We start from the raw sequence: 22630 nt of genomic DNA on the forward strand, positions 1-22630 counted from the left end.
TAGAAGCTCCTTCTCAATTTGAGTGTACCAAGTTTCTGTTTCTGTAAGGGCGCGGGATGCAAAGGCTACTGGCCTTCCATTTTGCATGAGGCAGCTCCTAGTCCAAAGCATGAGGCGTCACAGGTCAGCCTGACTGGCTCTTTGACATCTTAGTAGGCCAATACTGGTGGAAAGGAGAGACATGCTTTCAGGCGGTCGAAAGCATCTTGTTGTTGCAGGAACCAGCACCATGCGGTCTCTTTGTGAGTCAGCTTCCTCAGTGGCGTTGCGATGTCACTGAGGTTTGGAATGTGCTTGCCAAAATAGTTAACCATTCCCAGGAAACGGTGAAGTGAAGTGACATCTGTGGGGACTGGCATGTCTGTGATAGCAGCAGTTTTGGAGGGGTCAACTTTCAAACCTTTACTTGTGAAGATATGACCAACATAGCATACTTGGTCAAGTCGAAATTTGCATTTCTGCATGTTGAGTTTGAGGTTTATTTCCTTCACACGTTCAAGCACCTTTTTTGGCTTCCGATGATGATGTCATCGACAATGACTGAGCATGGATATCCAGCAAAGAGCTGATCCATTGTGCGCTGGAATACTCCGCTTGCTGAGTTAATGCCGAAAGGCATGCGAAGGAATCAGTAACGTCCAAAAGGAGTACTGAATGTTGTCTTCATTGAGGACTTCTTGTCCAGGCGGATCTGCCAGAATGAATTTTTTGCATCTAGCACTGAAAACATTTGTGCTGCTACCTCCTCCACACTTCTCATGGGGTGGTGGGGCCGTTTTAGTGCTTCATTTAAAGGCCTACTGAAAGCCACTACTACCCACCACGCAGTCTGATAGTTTATATATCAATGATGAAATATTAACATTGCAACACATGCCAATACGGCCTTTTTGGTTTACTAAATTGCAATTTTAAATTTCCCGGGAGTTTCGTCTTCGAAACGTTGTGTAATGATGACGTGTACGCAAGACGTCACAGGTTTTTAGGAAGTATGAGCGCTGCACACACACACACAGCTAAAAGTCGTCTGCTTTAACGGCATAATTATACAGTTTTTTTGGACATCTGTGTTGCTGAATTTTTTGCAATTTGTTCAATTAATATTGGAGAAGTCACAGTAGAAAGATGGAGTTGGGAAGTTTTAGCCCTTAGCCACACAAACACACGGTGATTCCTTGTTTAAAATTCCTGGAGGTGAAACTTTCCTACGGATCAGAGCGCGGTCAAGAGAACATGGATCCCGACCACACGTCAACCAGCAGGTTTCGGTGAGAAAATTGTGGTTAAAAAGACAGTTCTTACCGGAGAAAAGCTGAGCTTGTGCCATCCATAGCTGCCGTCAACTCCCCTGAGACACTGCGCGTCAAGACAGTCGTGGAGACACCCTTCCGACTATCAGGTACTATTTAACTCACTAAAACACTGGCAACACAATAGAAAGATAAGGGATTTCCCAGAATTAACCTAGTAAATGTGTCTAAAAACATCGGAATCCGTCCCAATGCAATTGCGTTTTTTTTTTTTTTTAACTTTTTAAAAAAAAAATTTTTCTAGTCCGTCGCTATCAATATCCTCAAACACGAATCTTTCATCCTCGCTCAAATTAATGGGGAAATTGTGGTTTTCTCGGTCCGAATAGAACTTTTTGTTGGAGGCTCCCATTAAAAACAATGTGAATATGTGAGGAGCCATCAAACATGTGACGTCATCGTCTGCGACTTCCTGTAGAGGCAGAGCTTTTCTCTTAGCACCGAAAGTTGCTAACTTTATCGCGGATGTTCTTTCCTAAATCCTTTCAGCAAAAATATGGCAATATTGCGAAATTATCAAGTATGACACATAGATTGGACCTGCTGTCCCCGTTTAAATAAGAAAATCAAATTTCAGTAGGCCTTTAAATCTTTGGGGTTGATGCACAATCTGATTTCTGATTTGCCTTTCTTGTGCGCAGCGACCATGGATGACACCCAAGCTGTTGGTTCGGTGACTGAAGTAATAACGTCTATGCTTTCCATGCGTTTAAGTTCAGCTTTCACAGAGTCTTGAATCGCTACTGGGATGCGGTGGGCCGGCCTAACAACTGGCGGCACATTGGGGTCCACTGTCATTGTGTAAACAACTGGTAGTTCTCCGAGCTCTTCACTGAAAATATCTTGGTATTGTGTGAGGATCCGTGCGCTGAACTCTCCAGTGTTCTCTGTGGTGACATGGTGCACATCGGGACTCAACTCGACTAGCCCCGTACGCAGGCATGCACGGAAGCCCAACAGTGATGTCACATTCTATCCACTGTGAAAAATGGCAGTAAGTGGCGCTGTCCCTTTAAAAAGCATGTCAGCGTAGCTTCACCTTGTGTCTCGATTTTGGCTCCTCCGTAAGCCACCAAATTTGTGCTTCTGTGTTGTTTGGCGAGTTTCACGCCGCTGTTTACTCTATTGAAAGTCTTCAGTGACATTACATTGCATTTAGCACCTGTATCCACTTTCATTTTGGTTGGCATGTCGTTTATGCACACTGTGACAAATCCTTCATCTTGGTCTCTTTGTTGTGGATTTACAGAGTCAATGCAATTTTCTATTTCCAAGCCATCCACGTAGAATGTGTCATTTTCACTTTGGCTGTGTTGATCCACTGTCACATCATGCACAGACTGTCTATAGCACTTGTTTGTGGTAAACTTGGACTGACTCTGTGGCTTTGACTTGCAGCATTTTTTGTACAGATTTTGTTTTTTGCAGCTGTTTTGTTGTTGTAATTCTCGAACACACCACCAGGATGTGCACATCGAGGAGTCAGTTACTACCACCCTCTCATGCAGTGCGTACGTACAATTACTGTCCTGCTGAAGTCTTATTTAGTTTAGTTTAGTTTATTAAGGATCCCCATTAGTCTACACCGCAGTGGAGACTATTCTTCCTGGGGTCCAGGCAAAAAACATCACACAACCACAGAACAAACGATTAAAATGCAGTACAACATGATCCAATGATAAATTGTCATAATACAAAAATAGCAACAACAAAGAACCAAAAAATACAAATAAATGTTGTTACATAATAATTTTCATACCAAAGATAAAAATAGCAATATAAAAATAGATATACTGTATACATTTTTGCAAAAATAAAACAAAGAACCAATGGCCTAAAATATACACATTAGTGTACCAAGGACAAACAATAAGTGACGAAAAAGTATCATCCTTCCATTTTCTGCTGCTTATCCCATAATCAATAAAATACTCAATAGTCAATAAAAACAGTCATGACATTAGATACAATCTAGAATTTTCTCTTTACGCAATACTTCTCCTTTTAGTCTATTCTTAAAGCCCACTATGCTGGTGATTGATAGCAGAAATTGTGGAAGTCTATTCCAGTAAGTGATTGCCCGATACATTACAGTCTTTTTCAAAACATCACTTTTGGGTTTAAGATGGGTGAGAGCACCTCTTTGGGCTAGCCTGGTACCGTAGTTGTGACTGTCACTGGCAAGCAAGAGCTGAGAATACAGATATGAGGGTTTATGGTATGTATAGATGTTTTTTAAAAATAGACTCAAAGTACAAGCCAGTCTTTCAGCAACTTTCATCCATGACAATTCATGATGCATGATCTTAATGCCGGTCCTAAATGAGCAATGGAGAGCTAGTCTGGCAGCTCTGTTTTGGGTAAGCTGGATTTGATTTAGATCTTGTTTAGATGCATTAGACCAGATTGCTGGGCAGTAGTCCATATGTGACAATACAAGGGATTGTATAACCTGCTTCATAGATGTGTTACTTAAAAAATAGGCACTTCTTCTTATGGTTGAAATGCTTCTGCTCATTTTTGTTACTATGTTTTTAATGTGAGTGGCCCAAGATAGTCTTTCATCTATTGTAACTCCCAGCAACCTGGCCTCTTTAACTTGTTCAACATGAACTCCGTTCAGAGAAACATTTAATATGGGTTCCTTTCTATGAGCATGTTTTGAGCAAATAACAAGACATTTTGTTTTGGAAATATTAAGTTTCATCTTATTTTCTGTAACCCATTTTGAAATCCGCATGACCTCATCTTGTAGTATAGTGCTCAGGTCGGTGCAATTATCTGCATGTGCATATATTGTTGTGTCATCTGCGTAAATTGCACAGCAACTATTCTTTAAAATACATGACATATCATTTACAAATATTGAGTATAATAAAGGTCCCAGGCAACTTCCCTGTGGAATACCACAATATAATGTTTTAATATTTGAAAGGGTTCCATTGAACATGACACATTGCTGTCTGTTGACTAGGTAGTTTTTCATCCAGTTAATCGCTGAGAGTTTAAAACCATAAGCAGACAGTTTTATAAGTAGTAGTTTGTGGTCAATAATATCAAAAGCTGCACTAAAATCTAGTAGCACTGTGCCAACTAATAATTTACTGTCAATTTGTTTTAGACAGTCATCTGTTAATTGTGTGAGAGCTGTGCATGTTGAATAGACACTTTTATATGCATGTTGAAAGTCTGAATGAATGTTATTTATAGAGAAATACTTTTGAATTTGCTTAAATATAATTGTTTCCATTAATTTTCCTAATACTGGTAAAATGCTAATGGGCCTACTATTTAATCCAGTGAATGCTTCTTTCCTATTTTTTGGTAGAGGAGTCACTCTTGCGACCTTCCATACTTGAGGATAGATTCCTTCTTTAAAACTTAAGTTAAAAATATAGCATATCGGACTGGCTATTATTCCAGCTGACAACTTTAAAAGTCTACTATCTATATTATCATGACCACAAGGTTTGTCAGATTTCAATTCAGACAATAGATTCTCAATTTCCAATACATTGGTGACTGAGAATTCAAATGTACATTCTTTGTCCTGCATGATATCATTTTTAATAAGTGACTCAGATAGAATACCACTTACAGGCAGCATGCCATTTCTTATAGTATCAACTTTACTTATGAAATAATTGTTGAAGTAATTAGCAATTTCTTTGGGCTTGTTGATAAACCTTTCACCTGATTCTATAAATGCTGGTGTTTTTCCCATTTTATCTCTACCCATGATTTGATTGAGAGTACTCCAAAGTTTTTTGCTATCATGTTTAACTTCTTCAATTCTAGATTGGTAGTACACCCTTTTTTTCTGTTTATTTAATTTGGTCACTTTGTTCCTTAAAGAGCGATATGCTAGCCAGTCCTCTGAGCTACCTGAATCTACAGCAACTCTTTTCCATTTATCTCTATCTTTCATCAAGTGTCTCAGGTCAGAGTCAAGCCAAGGGGCTTTGACAGATCTGACGGTGACTTTCTTGATGGGTGCATGCTTATCACAGACAGAAGAAAATGACTTCATGAATTCATGCAGAGCTGCTTCAGTATGCTTTGACTCAAATACACTGTCCCACTGTATGTTATGTACATCTTCAATAAAGGCATTATCACTGAAATGTTTGTAGAGTCTCTTGTATATAATTGTGGGTCCAACTTTGGGGACTTTCACTTTTCTTGCCATTGCAATCATGTTATGATCACTAAATCCAATTGGCACTGAAACAACCTTTGAGCATTTATCTACTGAATTGGTAAAAAGATGATCAATGCAAGTTGAAGACAATACACCAGAATAGTTCATATTTATTCTGGTTGGTAGATGTATCATTTGAGCTAGGTTACATACAGTGGCAGTGTCATCAAGCTTTCTTTTCATAGGGCAGTTTTTTGAGAGCCAGTCAATATTTAAGTCTCCTAAGAGATAAATGTCTCTGTTTGTGTCAGAAACATTCTGAAGCATTGCACATATTTTTTCAAGATGTGCTGCATCAGAGGAAGGTGGTTTATAGCAGCAGCAGATTAGTAATGGCTTTAGATATGGCAAGTGAACCTGGATCCAGATTGCCTCTACATCAGTCAAGTTGAGATCTCCTGTTTGCTTTATTGGAATGTGGTCTTGTACATAAAAGGCTACTCCTCCCCCGTATATGTCTCTATCAAGTCTAATTATATTGTAACCTTGTATAAATATTTCAGTATTGTCAATTGAATCATCCAAATGAGTTTCAGAAATTGCTACTATATGTAGATCATTATCAAACATTATTTTACCTAACTCAATTGCCTTGTTTTTCAGACTACAGATGTTCAAGTGGGCAATTTTGAGTCCTTTTTTGGGAAGTTTGATAGACATTTGAAGTTAGTAAGGATTTGCAGAATAGATGTCAACCCTAAAAACACAAAAAAACATATAGACCAGCAAACCACAGTCTATGCAAATTTTTCCAAATCATTTAAGCTTGTGACCATTAGCAGTTGTGCCTGCTCAGGTGCACCATTTAGCTTTATGTAGACTTTGCAGTTGGACGACCATGTTGCTTGTATTTTTCCCTCTTTGCGTAGGAACCGAGCTCTTTTAGCAATATCAGCATTGTTCTTGGTTAAATGTTCATTGAGATAAACATTTGATCCCTTGAGCATCCTACTTTGTCGCAAAAGGCTGATTTTGAATTTTCTATTTGCAAACCTCATAATGATGGTTGCCGGTTTGCTTTTATCTTTCTGAGGGAAACGGTGACAAGCTTCTATATTCTCCTCATTTAGGCTAATTCCCTTTTCTTGGAGGAATTTCACCACTTGCCGCTCCACTGAGTCCAAATCTTGGTCCCTGGGCACTGATCCCTGGACCCCGGACCTCACTGCAAGAGAAAATGAGGCAGGTCGCGTTGGCAGACCAGTAACAATGACATCGTTCATTCTAGTATACTGTTCTAAAGTCTTAATTAAAGCCAACTTATTCTTGCAGCTCGGCACAGTTCTTCCTACGGGTAACCACAAACAACAACAAAACAGTCATTTTACCAAATGATCTACACTGTCCATTTTAAATTTTCAAAACAAAGACATACAACTTATTTTCGTAAAAATATTCAAATATTTAACAATGTATTGAAACAACAGTAGCATAAGGAAAGAAAAAAAGAAACAAAATAAATATTACACTCATGATATTATTTTTGTCTTTGATGATCATTTGTTTTCATAATGTATTTTAGAATGTGGGAGGTTTTCATGTTCTTTTTAAATTTAAATTAGCATGACATATATTATATCTATACATCTATATCTGGCAGCACGGTGGAAGAGGGGTTAGTGCGTCTGTGTCACAATACGAAGGTCCTGAGTAGTCAGGGTTCAATCCCGGGCTCGGGATTTTTCTGTGTGGAGTTTGCATGTCCTCCCCGTGAATGTGTGGGTTCCCTCCAGGTACTCCGGCTTCCTCCCACTTCAGAAGACATGCACCTGGGGATAGGCCCCTCCCACCTCCAAAGACATGCACCTGGGGATAGGTTGATTGGCAACACTAAATGGTCCCTAGTGTGTGAATGTGAGTGTGAATGTTGTCTGTCTATCTGTGTTGGTCCTGCGATAAGGTGGCGACTTGTCCAGGGTGTACTCCGCCTTCCGCCCGATTGTAGCTGAGATAGGCACCAGCCCCCGCCCCACTCCCCTCCCAACCCCCCCCCCCCCGCGACACCAAAAGGGAATAAGCGGTAGAAAACGGATTGATAGATAGATAGATGGATATAATATATATAATGCCACCCTCGGGCGGACGCTATAGGGTGCTAAAAGCTGGCACAAATTCACTAAAAATCAGCTTTTACCCAAGAGCCATAGTAGCACAATATGTCCTTCATGTCCTCATGTGTCATGTTTTTAATTTTTTTCTATTTTTCCGGACTATAATAAGCAATAATGTTATATGCATGTGTGTATATATATTCATATGCATGCATGTATGCATCTGTGTGGATATATATACATATATAGATACATCTCTTATTTCTAGCTATCTTTTTTTTTTACTATTTATATTACCATATTGTACATGCACCTTTGGGGATCTGCTCCAATTTTGTTGTTCTTTGAACCTGTTCACTGCAATAATGGCAATAAAACTATTTTCTATTCTATTCTATTCTATTCTATCCAAAGGAAATTTAAAGAGAACATGAAAACCTCCCACATTCTAAAATACATTATAAAAACGATTAACATCGAAAACAAAAATAATATCATGAGTGTAATATTTATTTTGTTTCTTTTTTGTCTTTCCTTATGCTACTGTTGTTTGAATACATTTTTAAATATTTAAATATATTTACGGAAATAAGTTGTATGTCTTTGTTGTGAAAATTTGAAATGGACAATTTTTCTTTTATTTTCATAATAAGTAAATAGTATATAATAAAATATTTTTACCGTGAGTGGAAAGCTAGTTTTACCTATTTTTCTCGCGAGATTTGGAAAATAGCTGCTTACTTGTTTCTCTCGCGAGATCTGACAACACTGCGCGCGAACCAAACACGGCGAGGATAAAGCAAGATGGCGTCTGACGGTGAAGACGTTATTGCAGTCGTCACAGTTCAGTGTTCTTAATCTGTGCCTCCATGTACACATATATGTCCTTTATTACACTCTAGTAAATAGAGTAAACATCGTTAATAACTGTTTGCATCCGGTTATATTAGTCTGAGCGCACTTTGATGCTTCTCGAGCTAACTTAGCCTGCTAGTTAGCTTAGCTTGTTAGCTGCTAACAAAGAGAGGCGGAAGTGATCAAAACACATCACTAAGTAGAGATCAAATGTGAGTGTAAAGTGTTGTGATTGTGTGAAAATGTGCCAAAGAACCACAGCAGAGTACGAGGAGGAACTTTGTCCAACAAAAGAGGAGAAGGAGCGACAACATGAAAAACATCAAGTTGTGTTGCACAGAACAGGTTTGTTTACTTCTTACTCTCACATCTTTAGTAAATTTATATTTCATTTTTAACACTATTCTTCAATAAATTGTCTGTAGGAAGATTAATTGTTATGTGAGGATGATGCACTGATGGTTTTACATTTTTCATAAGAAGGAGACATTGTCAGACACAATATTTATGAGAGGTTGATGTTTGTAACAATGTGTATCAACAGGTTTACACAAAACTCACACAGTCACCGGGGGAAAATTCCAGAGAGCTGGTTAAGTGCAAAGTCCTGAGTATGTAAAGCTCGAGAGTTTTACCTCCAAAAATAAGAAAGGTAAGACAAAGTCAGAGTCAGTTACCATGGTTACTGACACTGTTAACCTAGCCTGCTAGCTGGCAGGTTTGACAAGTTATATATGTGTGTCAAAGCATACTGACCTTTTATTTCCTTCATTTTGGTGCACCCTCCCTGAGATCGGTAGGTTGTGAGTTCGAACCCCAACCCAGTCATACCAAATACTATAAAAATGGGACCATTACTTCTCTGCCTTGCACTCAGCATCAAGGGATGTAATTGGGGTTTAATCACCATAAAAGTTATTCCCGGGCGTGGCCACCGCTGCTGCTCACTGCTCCCCTCACCTCCCAGGGTGTGATCAAGGGTGATGGGCCAAATGCAGGGAATAATCTCCCCACACCTAGTGTGTGTGTGACAATCATTGGTACTTTAACGTTTTAACGTGTCTGTGATTGTCAAAAAAACAAAGCCTGATCTAAAGATGACATCTTGATCTCATACCATCTCAAACCAATTGGCCGTTCATTATTAAGTGAAATGTTTTATAATCGCTTAAATTTGTCTTTAACCAAGCAACACTGTTTTATTCAGTTACTCAACTAATCGGAAACATTTCCAGTAGAACACTTGATTAATACAATTTTCAATAGCCACAGCCCTATATTTCATGTACAATTTAATATTTAGCATGTAGGAGTTAAAATGTGTTTTGTTTGTGTCCTGTAGACATCCATCAGCTGATTGGACACCAAGAAGAATGTCTCCCTCATCTGCAGGGGGACAGTTTCACTTTAGAGTATCCACAGCCCTCACATTTTAAAGGGGACAAGGAGTATCCACAGCCCCCCTATTTCAAAGAGGAAGAGGGGGGAGATTTTCCTATAGGGCAGGAGGAGGCTGATGTCAGCAAGTTTCCACTGACTGTTGTCTCTGTGAAGACTGAAGAGCATGAAGACAAACCACATGAGTCCTCACAGCTTCATCACAGTCCAAGTAAGCACAACATCCACATATCATCTAATACAATGTTTGTGACACATGTTCATCCGGGGGACACATTTATCACTAAAGATGGGAGATATATTTGCTTTTTAACACCACCATTTAAAAATGAATGCTCATCAATCATCAACAGTGTAATTGCTGGGGTGTAACCATGTGACCTAGAGGTCGTCCTCCTTACCTCACGTGGTCAAGTGAAGGCAAACATTCAATATGGCTACTGTTTATTTACCTTTAGCAGCACATATGTCAGCATATTTCAAAGGGTTAGTGGTGAAGATAAGAGATGTACACCAAGTACCATTTTTTTAGTACTGGTTCCTAATTATGTTGTCCATGAGGACCGTGAAGATTCTAGACTAACGGCACAACTATTTGTATTTTTAATTCCAGCTGACTGACGTAACTATGATACATTTTCACAATGAGTTCAGCTGCCGCTGCTACACATTACAATCAGCTTTGAATGATGACAAATAAGGAAGCAACTACGCGCAAAAGTTTGATGTGTGTGTTATTGAGAAGAAGATGACATTACTGCATTTCACCTTGCACTGCACACATAGTTGACTTCTTTTAATTTTCCTGAAGGAATCAATGAAGTACTATCTATCTATCTATTTAAGACTTCAAATAAACAGCTGCTGATAAAAGACTTCCCTGCTTTAAAATGTTACAGAACATCATGTTGGAGGTGTTCAAACTCTTGTGCTAATAGAAATGCTATTTAAAATGCCTTTTTTCCAGGTTTTTATTTCCACAAATGACATGTAGTACCGACAAGAGTACTGATAAATACTGGTATCGATGAGGAATATTTATTAGGGTATCATATCAATAAATCTATAAATTTACATCCCTACTGAAGATACAAGCCAGATATCTTAAAAAAATAAAATCATTTTTTATTTGGATTTAGTTACTACTCCGGTGTCCAGCAATGTCTCAACACCTTTGAGAGATGAATTAATGTAGTTTATTTTTACTAATTAGCTATGTTTTGTTGATGTTAAACATCAGAATCAGACACATTTTATTAACCCCCGAGGGGAAATTAAAATGTTCAGCAGAATCCCATTCAAGGTCAGACAAACATTCTAGGGAGACAGAACAGGATCGCTGACGGGTCTGCCAACTTGCGGCGCCCCTTGCAAAAAAGGTGAGATACATACAGGTAAACAAGTGGGGGCAATGAGAGAGAAAAAAAAAATCGGTCTAAGCCTGGGCCCCTGGAGAGGGGGTCCAGACTGAGGCCAAGGGAAGAAAACAACTTATTGCCATAGCACACATTCCTCTTTCATGTGTGGAAGAGGGAAACTTCAAAGAAGACAAAGGACATTAAAAGAGCAGAGCTGATGCAACCAGACACTTCTACATACAGCTATGAATAAAAAGTAAAAGAAACATATACACTGTGGTGGCTTTTGCGGTGTCCCACACCATCGTCTGCTGGGGTGAAGGGAGCTTGGCCAGAGACGGGAGCAGACCCAACAAAGCAACCAAGAGAGCCGACTCCACTCTCGGCCGCCAAACCAAGTCTCTGCCAGTGTCCAGTCCGCATGGATGAGTGAGGATACGTCCAAAGAGACCGAGGTGTCCGATACCTGCTTATTCAGCCAAGACACTGTGAAGCTTTTCCGTCCCGGCGCTCAGTGCTAGCTCCGCAGTCCTGTCTCTTCATCTGCATCTCCTCCAGTCTCTCCAAACGGACTCTGGTGTGGCAGAAACCCAGCAGCTGGTCTCCATGGCCAAAAGGCTCTCGGGAGGCAGATCCAGAAGTTCACAAAAAAGCACCGCAGAAGTCACGAAAGTGCCACCCCTTGTCACACAGTCCCAAAAGGTCCGGACCAAAAGGCAAAAAAAAAAAAAATATATATATATATATATATATATGTATATATATAAACATAAAAAGAAGAAGGAAACACAAAAGGATGACACAAGAGCACAGAGTTCCTGCCAACAGCAGCCACTACAGGGTCACCATCTTGGGGGAAAAAAATAAAAAAAATTGCAGCATACCAGCTACAACAACACACAAATCATAAAAGTTTCCTAAAGGAAAATGTTCATATTTAAATAAGTAGAGTAAATAAATCATAAACAGGATTTTACAATTTAAATGCAAATGTTGATGCTCCTCTTAGACACTGTTCTTTGTTCTCTTTCGGGTGTACAAGCAGCTGTCTTGTTTGTATGTAAGTGTTTTACTGCTGTGTTTATTTTTTTCATGAGTTTTTGTATTGCTTCGCTGATGTACCGTATGGTTTCGACATCTTGAATGTCAACATGGGGACTGATGAGATCCTCAGAGACAGAACAGCGGCAAACAGCTTCCCGCCAAGAAAAAGAAGAGGTCCAATAAAAAAGTGTCGGCCGCCAAGTCCGCCGCCAAGGGCAAGAAGAGCGACGCCCAAGCAGGACGCTCCTCGTCCAGCCCCAAGAAGTCCAGAGCGGGGAGCAAGTCCAAGGCCATCGTCATGGACTCCAGCACAGACGACGAGAAGCATGACGAGGAAGAGAAGGTGACGGCGAGGGACAAGTCGTTGGAAATAGAGTTGAAAACTTACCTGCAGGACTAAGTGTGCACTTGGATCTTCAATCCGCCAAACTCTTCCCACATGGGAGGAGTGTGGGAAAGACTAATTGGCATCACTCGCCGTATCCTGGATGCATTGCTCCTTAAGGAGGGAGGCTCTCACCTTTCTCATGAGGTGCTCCCCACTCTCATGGCTGAGGTCATGGCAATTATAAACGCAAGACCTGTCATTCCAGTTTCAACTGACCCAGAGATGCCAGCAATACTAACACCTGCAACCTTGCTGACACTGAAGAGAGACGTCATATCTGCACCGCCAGGAGACTTCAACGTGAAAGACATCCACTCACAACAATGGCGGCAAGTCCAATCTCTCTCTGATAGATTCGGGAAGCGATGGAAACAAGAATACCTGTCAACCATACAAACTAGGAGAAAATGGTATGCAGAAAGGCCTAACCTGCAAATTGGAGACCTAGTACCACTGAAAGACGACCAGGTGAGAAGAAATGAATGGCCCACTGGACTCATCGTCAAGTCTATCAACAGCCATGACAGCAAAGTAAGAAAAGTAGATGTTAAGATCATCCGACAAGGTACTCCAATAATCTACACTAGACCTGTTTCAGAGGTTGTGTTGCTCCTTCGTAAAGAGACTGTATAGTGGTATAAAACATTATACCAAGCGGGGAGTGTTATGCCCGTTTGATTGTGGACTATTACTGACACCTTGTGGCGATGGGAAATGCTGCGCGTCATTAGTTTGGGCACTTCCGGTTTACTTTGGGCACTTCCGGTTTACGATGTTTGTCTAGTTCATAAACAATAAGAAGTAGTCGAGTTGTGTTAACTCTTACAAGCCTTGGAAAAGATAAGTCTGTAAGTAAACTGTTTAACTTGTTTATGTAACTCAATACTAAGGTGGAAAGTTGCTAAGTTTGATAGTAAGATGTGTATTGAAAAACGATTTTTGGGCACTAATTTAATGAATGTTTGAGGATTTAAAATGGCTGCTGGTCGCATATTTCCACCATCGAAATAGTTTCAACACTCAGCAGTATTTGTTTGGCGATAATGCTGTATATTTGTGTGAAGCTAATGTTTAGATATTGTGTATAACATTTCAGTATGTTAATTGAATCATATAGCTTATACATTGTCATTGTGTGTATTTCAGTTTTACAATGATAAAAAATAAAAGTTAATAAATAAAAAGAAAAGTTCTTTTTCAATTTCGTTTTCGCTATCTGCCTCCATACTCCAACCATCCCTTTCAATACATGCGTAATCTGTTGAATCGCTTAAGCCGCTGAAATCCGAGGCTGAATCCGAGCTAATGTTGCTATATCTTGCTGTGGTAACCGCCATGTTGTTTGTATTGGCATCGCTATGTGACGTCACAGGAAAATGAACAGTGGCTTCGCACATAGCCAAAATCAAGCACTTTAAAGGTTTTTTTAGGGATATTCCAGGACGGGTAAAATTTTGAAAAAAACTTCGAAAAATAAAATAAGCCACTGGGAACTGTTTTTTATTGGTTTTAACCCTTCTGAAATTGTGATAAATGTTCCCCTTTAAGAAAGTCATTGATTTCACTATAAAAGTGGGTGACATTGTTATCACCTGGAAAGATGAGATCACCTACCTACGTTCCATTCTAGAAGCTAATCTTTCCTGCGATAAAATGGCAACCAAGGTAATCAAAAAGGTCAACCAAAGAACGAGATTCCTCTACAGAATGTCCTCTCTGGTCAACAAAAGCACCTTGAATATTCTAGCGGGAACTCTCATTTAACCTTTTTTCGATTACGCTTGCTCCTCCTGGTACTCCAGCACCTCCAAAACCCTTAAATCTAGACTCCAAACATCCCAGAATAAGCTAGTCCGGTTACTTTTAGACCTCCACCCCAGATCACACCTCACTCCAACCCACTTCTCCAAAGTGGGCTGGCTCAGGGTGGAGGACAGAGTAAAACAACTTGCACTGAGCCTAGTCTATAAAATCCGCTACACCTCCCTGATACCGAAGTACATGTCCAACTACTTCCTGACCGCCATAACCACAACACCAGGGGGAGCTCCCCAAACCACGTTAAACCCAGATTCCGATCTAACAAAGGTCTTAATTCATTATCCTTCTATGCCACATCAGTGTGGAATGCACTCCCAACAGGTGTAAAAGTAAATGCATCTCTATCCTCCTTCAAAACCGCTCTAAAACAACACCTCCAGGCAACTTCAACCCTTTACTAATACCCTCCTCCATTTACATCCCATCTCCCCGGATTATAAATAACCTAATGTAAATAATCAAATGTACTTCTAATGTATATACTTGTTCTTATGCTATCTGAACTCACTATGTTCTCTGCTGGATGTACATATCCTACTGTAAGACCTACACTGTTTCAATGTCCACATTTCTCTGTTGATGCAATTGTTGATGACTGAAGTACTGATATCAACCAAAAATCCGCATCCCACCCCCAGATTGTAAATAATGTAAATAATTCAATGTATATACTATGATGATTAACATGTGTGTTGACTGTATTATGCTGATAGTATATATTTGTACCATGAATTGATTAACGTGGACCCCGACTTAAACAAGTGGAAAAACTTAATGGTGATGTTACCATTTAGTGGTCAATTGTACGGAATATGTACTGAACTGTGCAATCTACTAATAAAAGTATCAATCAATCAAATTCAGAAAATATAGACTTATACTGTGATTGAAAACAAATGTCTTTAAGGAGTGTAAGATTGTCATGTATGTCCCCTGTGGACGACTGAGGGAGTGCCTGCTCTAAAAAAAATTCTTAATCCCCACTATGTTCTGGGGACGTAAGAGGGCTGACGTCACGGGTGCAGTACCCGTGACTACCAGACCAGCCGGAGGAGTCAATAGTAGAAAAACAAAAAGGATTACCAGGCGTGTATGGTGAGTCCTGGACAAGTTGAAAGTGGCTGTGTCCGTGAAGGGTTGATGGTGGAGTTAGCGTGTCTCTGTCGCTAGGCGATGCCCTTCGCCGCGGCTTCTGCCTCTGCCGACGCATGCGAGGGGGTGGGGTGAGACGGGGCGTTGCCGGACCTAGTGGAGTCAAGCGGGACTTGGAGACCTCCAAGCCCCAAGATCATCACATACGGCGTGCCGCGGAATGTCCCAGCCTGCATCGCTTGGGCTAACCTCCACGTTATCCTGTCGAATTCTTCGACTTCCGCTGCGAGAGAAGCTTCATTAGCTCGGACTTTACTGTGACATCTTGCTGGTATCGTGGTGAAAAGTTATTCTCTCGTGGGTGCAGTGGAGGATGGAACACAGCGTGAGGGTAAGGATAATGATTTATTATACACTACAAAAACTATTTTTGAACAAAAAACACTTGCTCAAGGCACTGAAAACAAAACAAACAGAACTAACGTGGAAGCTAGAACGAACAAAAAGCGCTAGTATATAAACTACGGACAAGCAAACAATATAGCATGGAAGCTAATCGTATAACAAAAAGTCTTTTACCACAATCGGGAAATGTGACGTCATCTGTTGCGTGTAGCAAACTAAACTCCGAGAACAAAAGGCAAACAAAGACAGGCATATATAGGGGCAGAAATAATCAGAGGCAGCTGCACGTGATCAAAAACAACAAACAGGTGACACTAAATGCGTAACTAGGCAACCGAAACAAACCAGGAAGTACCACCAGAAACTAAAGACGTCAAATACAAAACAGGCTGTGATAACAAAACAGAACAATGACATGGTCCAAGACGTGGACCATGACACCTAAATGGATTCATCTGCTTTGTAACTTTATTAGAACGTCCTGGATTGGTTGTTTGCTGTCTGCCAAGCTGTATAACCTCAACACATATAGTGAGGTCAGAACAACACTCAATAAACGTTTGGGAACTGAGGAAACTAATTGTTGAAGCTTTGAAAGTGGAATTTTTTACCATTATTGCTTGATGTACAGCTTCAGTTGTTCAACAGTCTTGTCGTATTTTACGCTTCATAATGTGCCACACATTTTTGATGGGAGACATGTCTGGACTGCGGGCGGGCCAGGAAAGTACCCGCACTCTTTTACTACGAAGCCACGCTGTTGTAACACATGGCTTGGCATTGTTTTGCTGAAATAAGCAGAGACGTCCATGTTAACGTTGCTTGGTTGACAACATATGTTGCTCCAAAACCTGAATGGACCATTCAGCATTAATGGTGCCTTCACAGATGTGTAAGTTACCCATGCCTTGGGCACTAATACACCCCCATACCATCACACATGCTGGCTTTTGAACTCTGCGCCTAGAACAATCCGGATGGTTATTTTCCTATTTGTTCCGGAGGACACCATGTCCACAGTTTCCAAATATAATTTGAAATGTGGACTCGTCAGACCACAGAACACTTTTCCACTTTGCATCAATCCATCTTAGATGAGCTCGGGCCCAGAGAAACCGGCGGCGTTCCTGTGTGTTGTTGATAAATGGTTTTCGCTTTGCATAGTAGAGTTTTAACTTGCACATACAGATGTAGCGACCAACTGTAGTTACTGACAGTGGTTTTATGAAGTGTTCCTGAGCCCGTGTGGTGATATCCTTTACACACTGACGTCAGTTTTTGATGCAGTACCACCTGAGGGATCAAAGGTCCGTAATATCATCACTTACGTTCAGTGATGTCTCCAGATTCTCTGAACCCTTTGACGATTTTACGGACCGTAGATGGTAAAATCCCTAAATTCCTTTCAATAGCTTGTTGAGAAATGTTGTTCTAAAACTGTTCGACAATTTGCTTACAAATTGGTGACCCTCACCCCATCCTTGTTTGTGAATTACTTAGCATGTCATGGAAGCTGCTTTTATACCCAATCATGGCACCCACCTGTTCCCAATTAGCCTGCACACCTGTGGGATGTTCCACATAAGTGTTTGATGAGCATTCCTCAACTTTATCAGTATCAATTACCACCTTTCCCAACTTCTTTGTTACGTGTTGCTTGCATCAAATTCTAAAGTTAATGATTATTTGCAAAAAAAAAAATGTTTATCAGTTTGAACATCAAATATGTTGTCTTTGTAGCATATTCAACTGAATATGGCTTGAAAATAATTTGCAAATCATTGTATTCTGTTTATATTTACATCTAACACAATTTCCCAACTCATATGGAAACAGGGTTTGTAGAATTAGCTTTCATCATCTTAGAGGTGAGAAAACAGTTCAGTATGTCAATATAGCAGCATAAGCTAGTTACTTCTGTGATCAATGCGCCGCTAAAAGTAGGTCCTTAATATTAGCGCTTATAATAACAGTATCATTAATACTTGGTTAATATTCAGGTCACAAAATGTAAAATGAGTATTGTTGGCAATTTTTTGGGATGGTTATTTGGAGGACTTTGTGGGTCTAACAGAGGAGCTCCCATTGACTCCAATGTTAGCTGATTTTTTGCTCATGATTATTTAATAATTCAAATTCATAAAAGTTTGAAACAAATGTCTTACATAAGGATTGTGAATGATAGGTGACATTTTTAAAAAGTGCAGTTTCCTTTGAATTTGTCAGATAAGTAAACAGTCCTTCAAATTAAATATGTAAAACAATTGAGGTTGTTTATAGATATTATCCACTATGAAGTTACAGTCAAACTAAGCACACAAGGGAAAGTAAATAAATAAATGAATAAATGGGTTGTACTTGTATAGCGCTTTTCTACCTTCAAGGTACTCAAAGCGCTTTGACTCTACTTCCACATTTACCCATTCACACACACATTCACACACTGATGGAGGGAGCTGCCATGCAAGGCGCCAACCAGCACCCATCAGGAGCAAGGGTGAAGTGTCTTGCTCAGGACACAACGGACGTGACGAGGTTGGTTCTAGGTGGGATTTGAACCAGGGACCCTCGGGTTGCGCACGGCCACTCTCCCACTGCGCCACGCCGTCCCTAAAAGTACATTCATATACACATGAAGTACACACGTGTAAGAATCATGTTAACCACCAAAATATTGTCTCGTTCTCCTAAAGCCAATATCAAGTATCCTTTGGTGAGCTGACCGTATCGTCACACCCTTAGTTGAAAGCACACCATCCCCATGACATGACACTTCCACGTGATGTAGAACAGTAGTCCCACATTTTAAACATACACACACATCTGAAGAATATTAAAATTAAATATATTTGGTGGGCCAAACAAAATGACTCGACGAACCAAAGTTTGGTATGGGCGATATGACCTCAAATCTATATCCTAACAACAATATGTCACAATATATAATTTGATATATGATTGAGAATAGAATAATTTCAAAATAGGTACACAAGCTCCTAATTTGGCAGCTGACATATGCAGTAACATATTGTTCGTTTCTAATAGTATTTTGTCAAAACAGTTATTAATAATGTACTTGTTTATTTACTGTTATATCTGGTTACTTTATTTGAGAAAATAATACTGGAAATGTAATATTTTACTGCATATTTCAGCAACTAAATTAGGAGCCTGTGTAGCCTGTTTTAAAATGGTTCTATCAGTAATTCTAAATGAAATACTGTATCGCAAAATCAATTTTAAACCATATCGGTCATCCATAGTAAAAAGTCCTGTCGTCCTGGTTTTTGTTTCTTTTCCTGTGAATAATGTTGTACAGAGCAGCATGTTTGTGCGTCACTGAGATTTCAAGACAGTTCATACGATAACTTGTTTTTCCTAAGTGCATGTAAAAGTACTGAATGCATTGTGTGACTGAGCAGAGATGGTGTGTTTGTCTTGCAGACATCTGTGAAGAACATCTTCACCCTGAGCAACAGAAGTGGAGCTTCAGGATGCGGACAGAGGAGCCACAGCCCTCCCACATTAAGAAGGAAGAGGAATACCCACTGATACCCCATTTTAAAAAGGAAGAGGAGGACCCACTGACACCCCATTTTAAAAAGGAAGTGGTGGATCCACTGACTCCTCACTCTAAGGAGGAAGAGGAGGACCCAGTGACCCCTTACATTAGAGAGGAAGAGGAGGAAGAGGGCATCAGTCAGCCTAAATGGTTGGAGGAGTTCCCAGTGACTGGTGTCCCTGTGAAGAGTGAAGATGATGAGGTGAAAGGTGAAAGTGCGGAGAGGGGAGGGGGGGAGCCTCCAAATGTTCTCACTGTCACAAAACCTTTCAATACCATTGTCGTCTGAAATCACACATGAGAACACACACTGGAGAAAAACCTTTTTCTTGCTCAGAATGTGGTAAAGGTTTTACACGAAGTCAACATTTGAAAGTACACATGAGAACACACACTGGAGAAAGACCTTTTTTATGTTCAATCTGTGGGAAAGTTTTTATTCAAAGGTACTATTTAAAATCACACATGAGTACACACACTGGAGGAAAACATTGTTCCTGCTCAGAATGTGGTAAAAATTATACTCAAAGCCATAATTTGAAAACACACATGAGAATAGACACTGGAGAAAAACCTTTTTCATGTTCAATCTGTGGTAAAAATTTTACTCGAAGGCAACATTTTAAAACACACATGACAATACACACTGGAGAAAAAACCTTTTTCATGTTCAATTTGTGTTAAAAATTTTACTCAAAGGCAATCTTTGAAAGTACATATGAGATTACCACTGGAGAAAATAAAATTTCCTGCTCAGAATGTGGTAAAAGTTTTGTAATAAATCAAGGTTTAAAAGTACATTTGAGAACACACACTGGAGAAAAACCTTTTTCATGTTCAATCTGCGGTAAAGATTGTACTCAAAAGAAGCATTTCAAAGCACACATGACACTACACACTGGAGAAAAACCTTTTTCATGTTCAATCTTTGGTAAAAAATCTATTCGAAGGCAACATTTAAAAACACACATGAGAATACACACTGGAGAAAAACCTTGTTCCTTCTCATAATGTGGTAAAAGTTTTGTCATAAGACAAAGTTTAAAAGTAAAAATGAGAACACACGCTGGTGAAAAACCTTTCATATGTTCAGTATGTTGTAAAAGTTATATAGAAGGACGACAATTAAAATTACACATGATATAGCACTCTGGGGAAAAACCATACTCCTGTTCAAGCTGCGATAAAAGCTTTGGTCACCTAAACACTCTTACAGTGCATATGAGAAGACACCCAGGAGAGAAAGTGTTGAGTTGCAGTGTGTGTGGTGAAAGATTGTCTTCTAAGTACCAGTGTAAGAAACACAAGTGTGCTGGTGAGAACAGCAGCAGCAAATGAAACTGCAGGATTTGAAATAAACTGTCCAGACTTTCATTTTGACTTTCTAACAACATCAGCACATATAACATGTGTGACATTGTTGTTTGTCTAACAATCTGTTTAATATGATCTTTACATTTATAGATTAGACACTTCAGATTAGTGTGTTTATTACAGTCAAGTACATGATTTAATATACACATTTGTGTACTTTGAAATGAACACAACAATTTGACTGAAAGGGTGAGAATAAACAGTACATACAATTATGTTACATACAATAAACATTGTATGTGTAAATATCCATAATTTACCTCTATACTTATTCATAATAGTGTTTTATATGTTTTTTGAAAAATGACGTGTTACATATTTTATTTTCTAATTGTAGATAATTCCATAGATGAACTCCTTTATATGATGTACATATTTGTTTTACATGTGTTCATACCTTTGCTTTTGAGTACACATAAATCCCTCTTAGTTCATATTTACTGCTTCACATCTGAAACATCTTCTGGACCACTTCTGGAAGCATATTATTATTTACTTTATACATCATTTGAACAGTTGTCTTTTATACAAGATCTTTTACTTTTAAAATGTGTGATTTTTTGAATAATTTGTTGGGTCTCTAGAATCCATTCTATTAGTTGTCTTTATTACTCTCTTGTGTAATATGATGATTGTTGTGTGATTGTTTTATATGTATGTCCCCAGACTTTTATGCAATAAACAATGTATGTTTCAACTGAAGTTGGGTACAATAATTCTAGTTAATATTTGTACGTATTTTATTCTCTTTAGTATTGCACTCCATTGTTTTATTGTTTTCTTTATATGACTTACATGTAGTGTCCAGTTTACTTCATCATCTATATTAACTCCTAAAAATGTGATTACCTTAATTCCTTTAATTTCAATATTATCCATCATAATTTGTGTTTTACATTTTTACAATCTTCAAATATGATGTATTTAGTTTTATTGAAGTTTAGTGATGGTTTATTGATGTGCAGCCATCTTTTTATGGTTAAGTTCTCTATGGATAAAATAAAATGAGAGTTAAATCAAGCGGTAATGAAGATTATTATATACATAATTACACTCAGTAGTGACAATTAAAGACACTTCCATCCTGTTCATTTGAGCAAAGAAAAAGAGTAGACTGTAATATTGTAAACAATAGAAGAATGTTAATATCAGCAGTCAATATTCCAACATTGTGAAGCTCAGCTATCGTAAAAAACATATTCAGCATTAAAGGCTTTATGAGAGTGATGTAATGATCAGAATCAGAAATACTTTATTAATCCCCACAGGGAATTTAAATTGTCAGCACTGTTATGACCATGTGTATATTAAATGTAATATTATATGAATACCATAATAAATTGTTACGTTTGGGGGATGTGTAATATTTTTTGTATGAACATCCTGAATGTTTTTGTGCTAGAATAGTTTTAATTAGTAGAGAGTGAAACAAATGAGGCAGTAATGATAATAATGGTTTGTTTTAAGCCTGTTTATGAATAATTAAAGATAATTAAGATACCAAAATGTAGCTTACATCCTCAGTGAGCTGAACTCCAGCAGTAAAGATGAGAGAAATAATGTGGAAAGGTCAGAAGTCAAATGTTTCTTCAGGTGATACATGGAGCCTCTGCTGCCACCCGGCGGCCGTTGGAAAGAATGCATACATTTTGTTTTGACCTCCTTAAAGCTGCTTTTTACTTTCTGTCCTGTTTGTGTCCAAGTCTGCAGTGTGGGCCATAGGACAGAAGGAAGACATTTTGTTAATAGACTGTGGAGGGCAGCAATACAC

At 39.0% G+C, this 22630-nt stretch overlaps 1 protein-coding gene across 2 annotated transcripts; it reads left to right on the top strand.

The window, feature by feature from the left end:
• The first annotated feature begins 8347 nt into the window (after positions 1–8347).
• Positions 8348–21561, top strand: LOC133546647 (uncharacterized). Of its 2 annotated transcripts, none has more exons than XR_009805253.1 (3): positions 8348–8762; positions 8962–9069; positions 9760–9884. XR_009805253.1 is itself a non-coding variant. In XM_061892444.1 (3 exons), the coding sequence occupies exons 1-3, from the start codon at positions 8660–8662 to the stop codon at positions 19772–19774; spliced, it is 777 nt and encodes a 258-aa protein (XP_061748428.1). In that variant the 5' UTR covers positions 8348–8659; the 3' UTR covers positions 19775–21561. The 2 variants fall into 2 exon arrangements, 1 of the variants encoding a protein (XP_061748428.1); XM_061892444.1 differs by lacking the exon at positions 8962–9069 and adding an exon at positions 19368–21561 and having other exon boundaries at positions 9760–10026.
• The last annotated feature ends 1069 nt before the right edge of the window (positions 21562–22630 follow it).

The sequence above is a fragment of the Nerophis ophidion genome, unplaced genomic scaffold (assembly GCF_033978795.1).
Source record: "Nerophis ophidion isolate RoL-2023_Sa unplaced genomic scaffold, RoL_Noph_v1.0 HiC_scaffold_35, whole genome shotgun sequence".
Classification (NCBI taxonomy): Eukaryota; Metazoa; Chordata; class Actinopteri; order Syngnathiformes; family Syngnathidae; genus Nerophis; species Nerophis ophidion.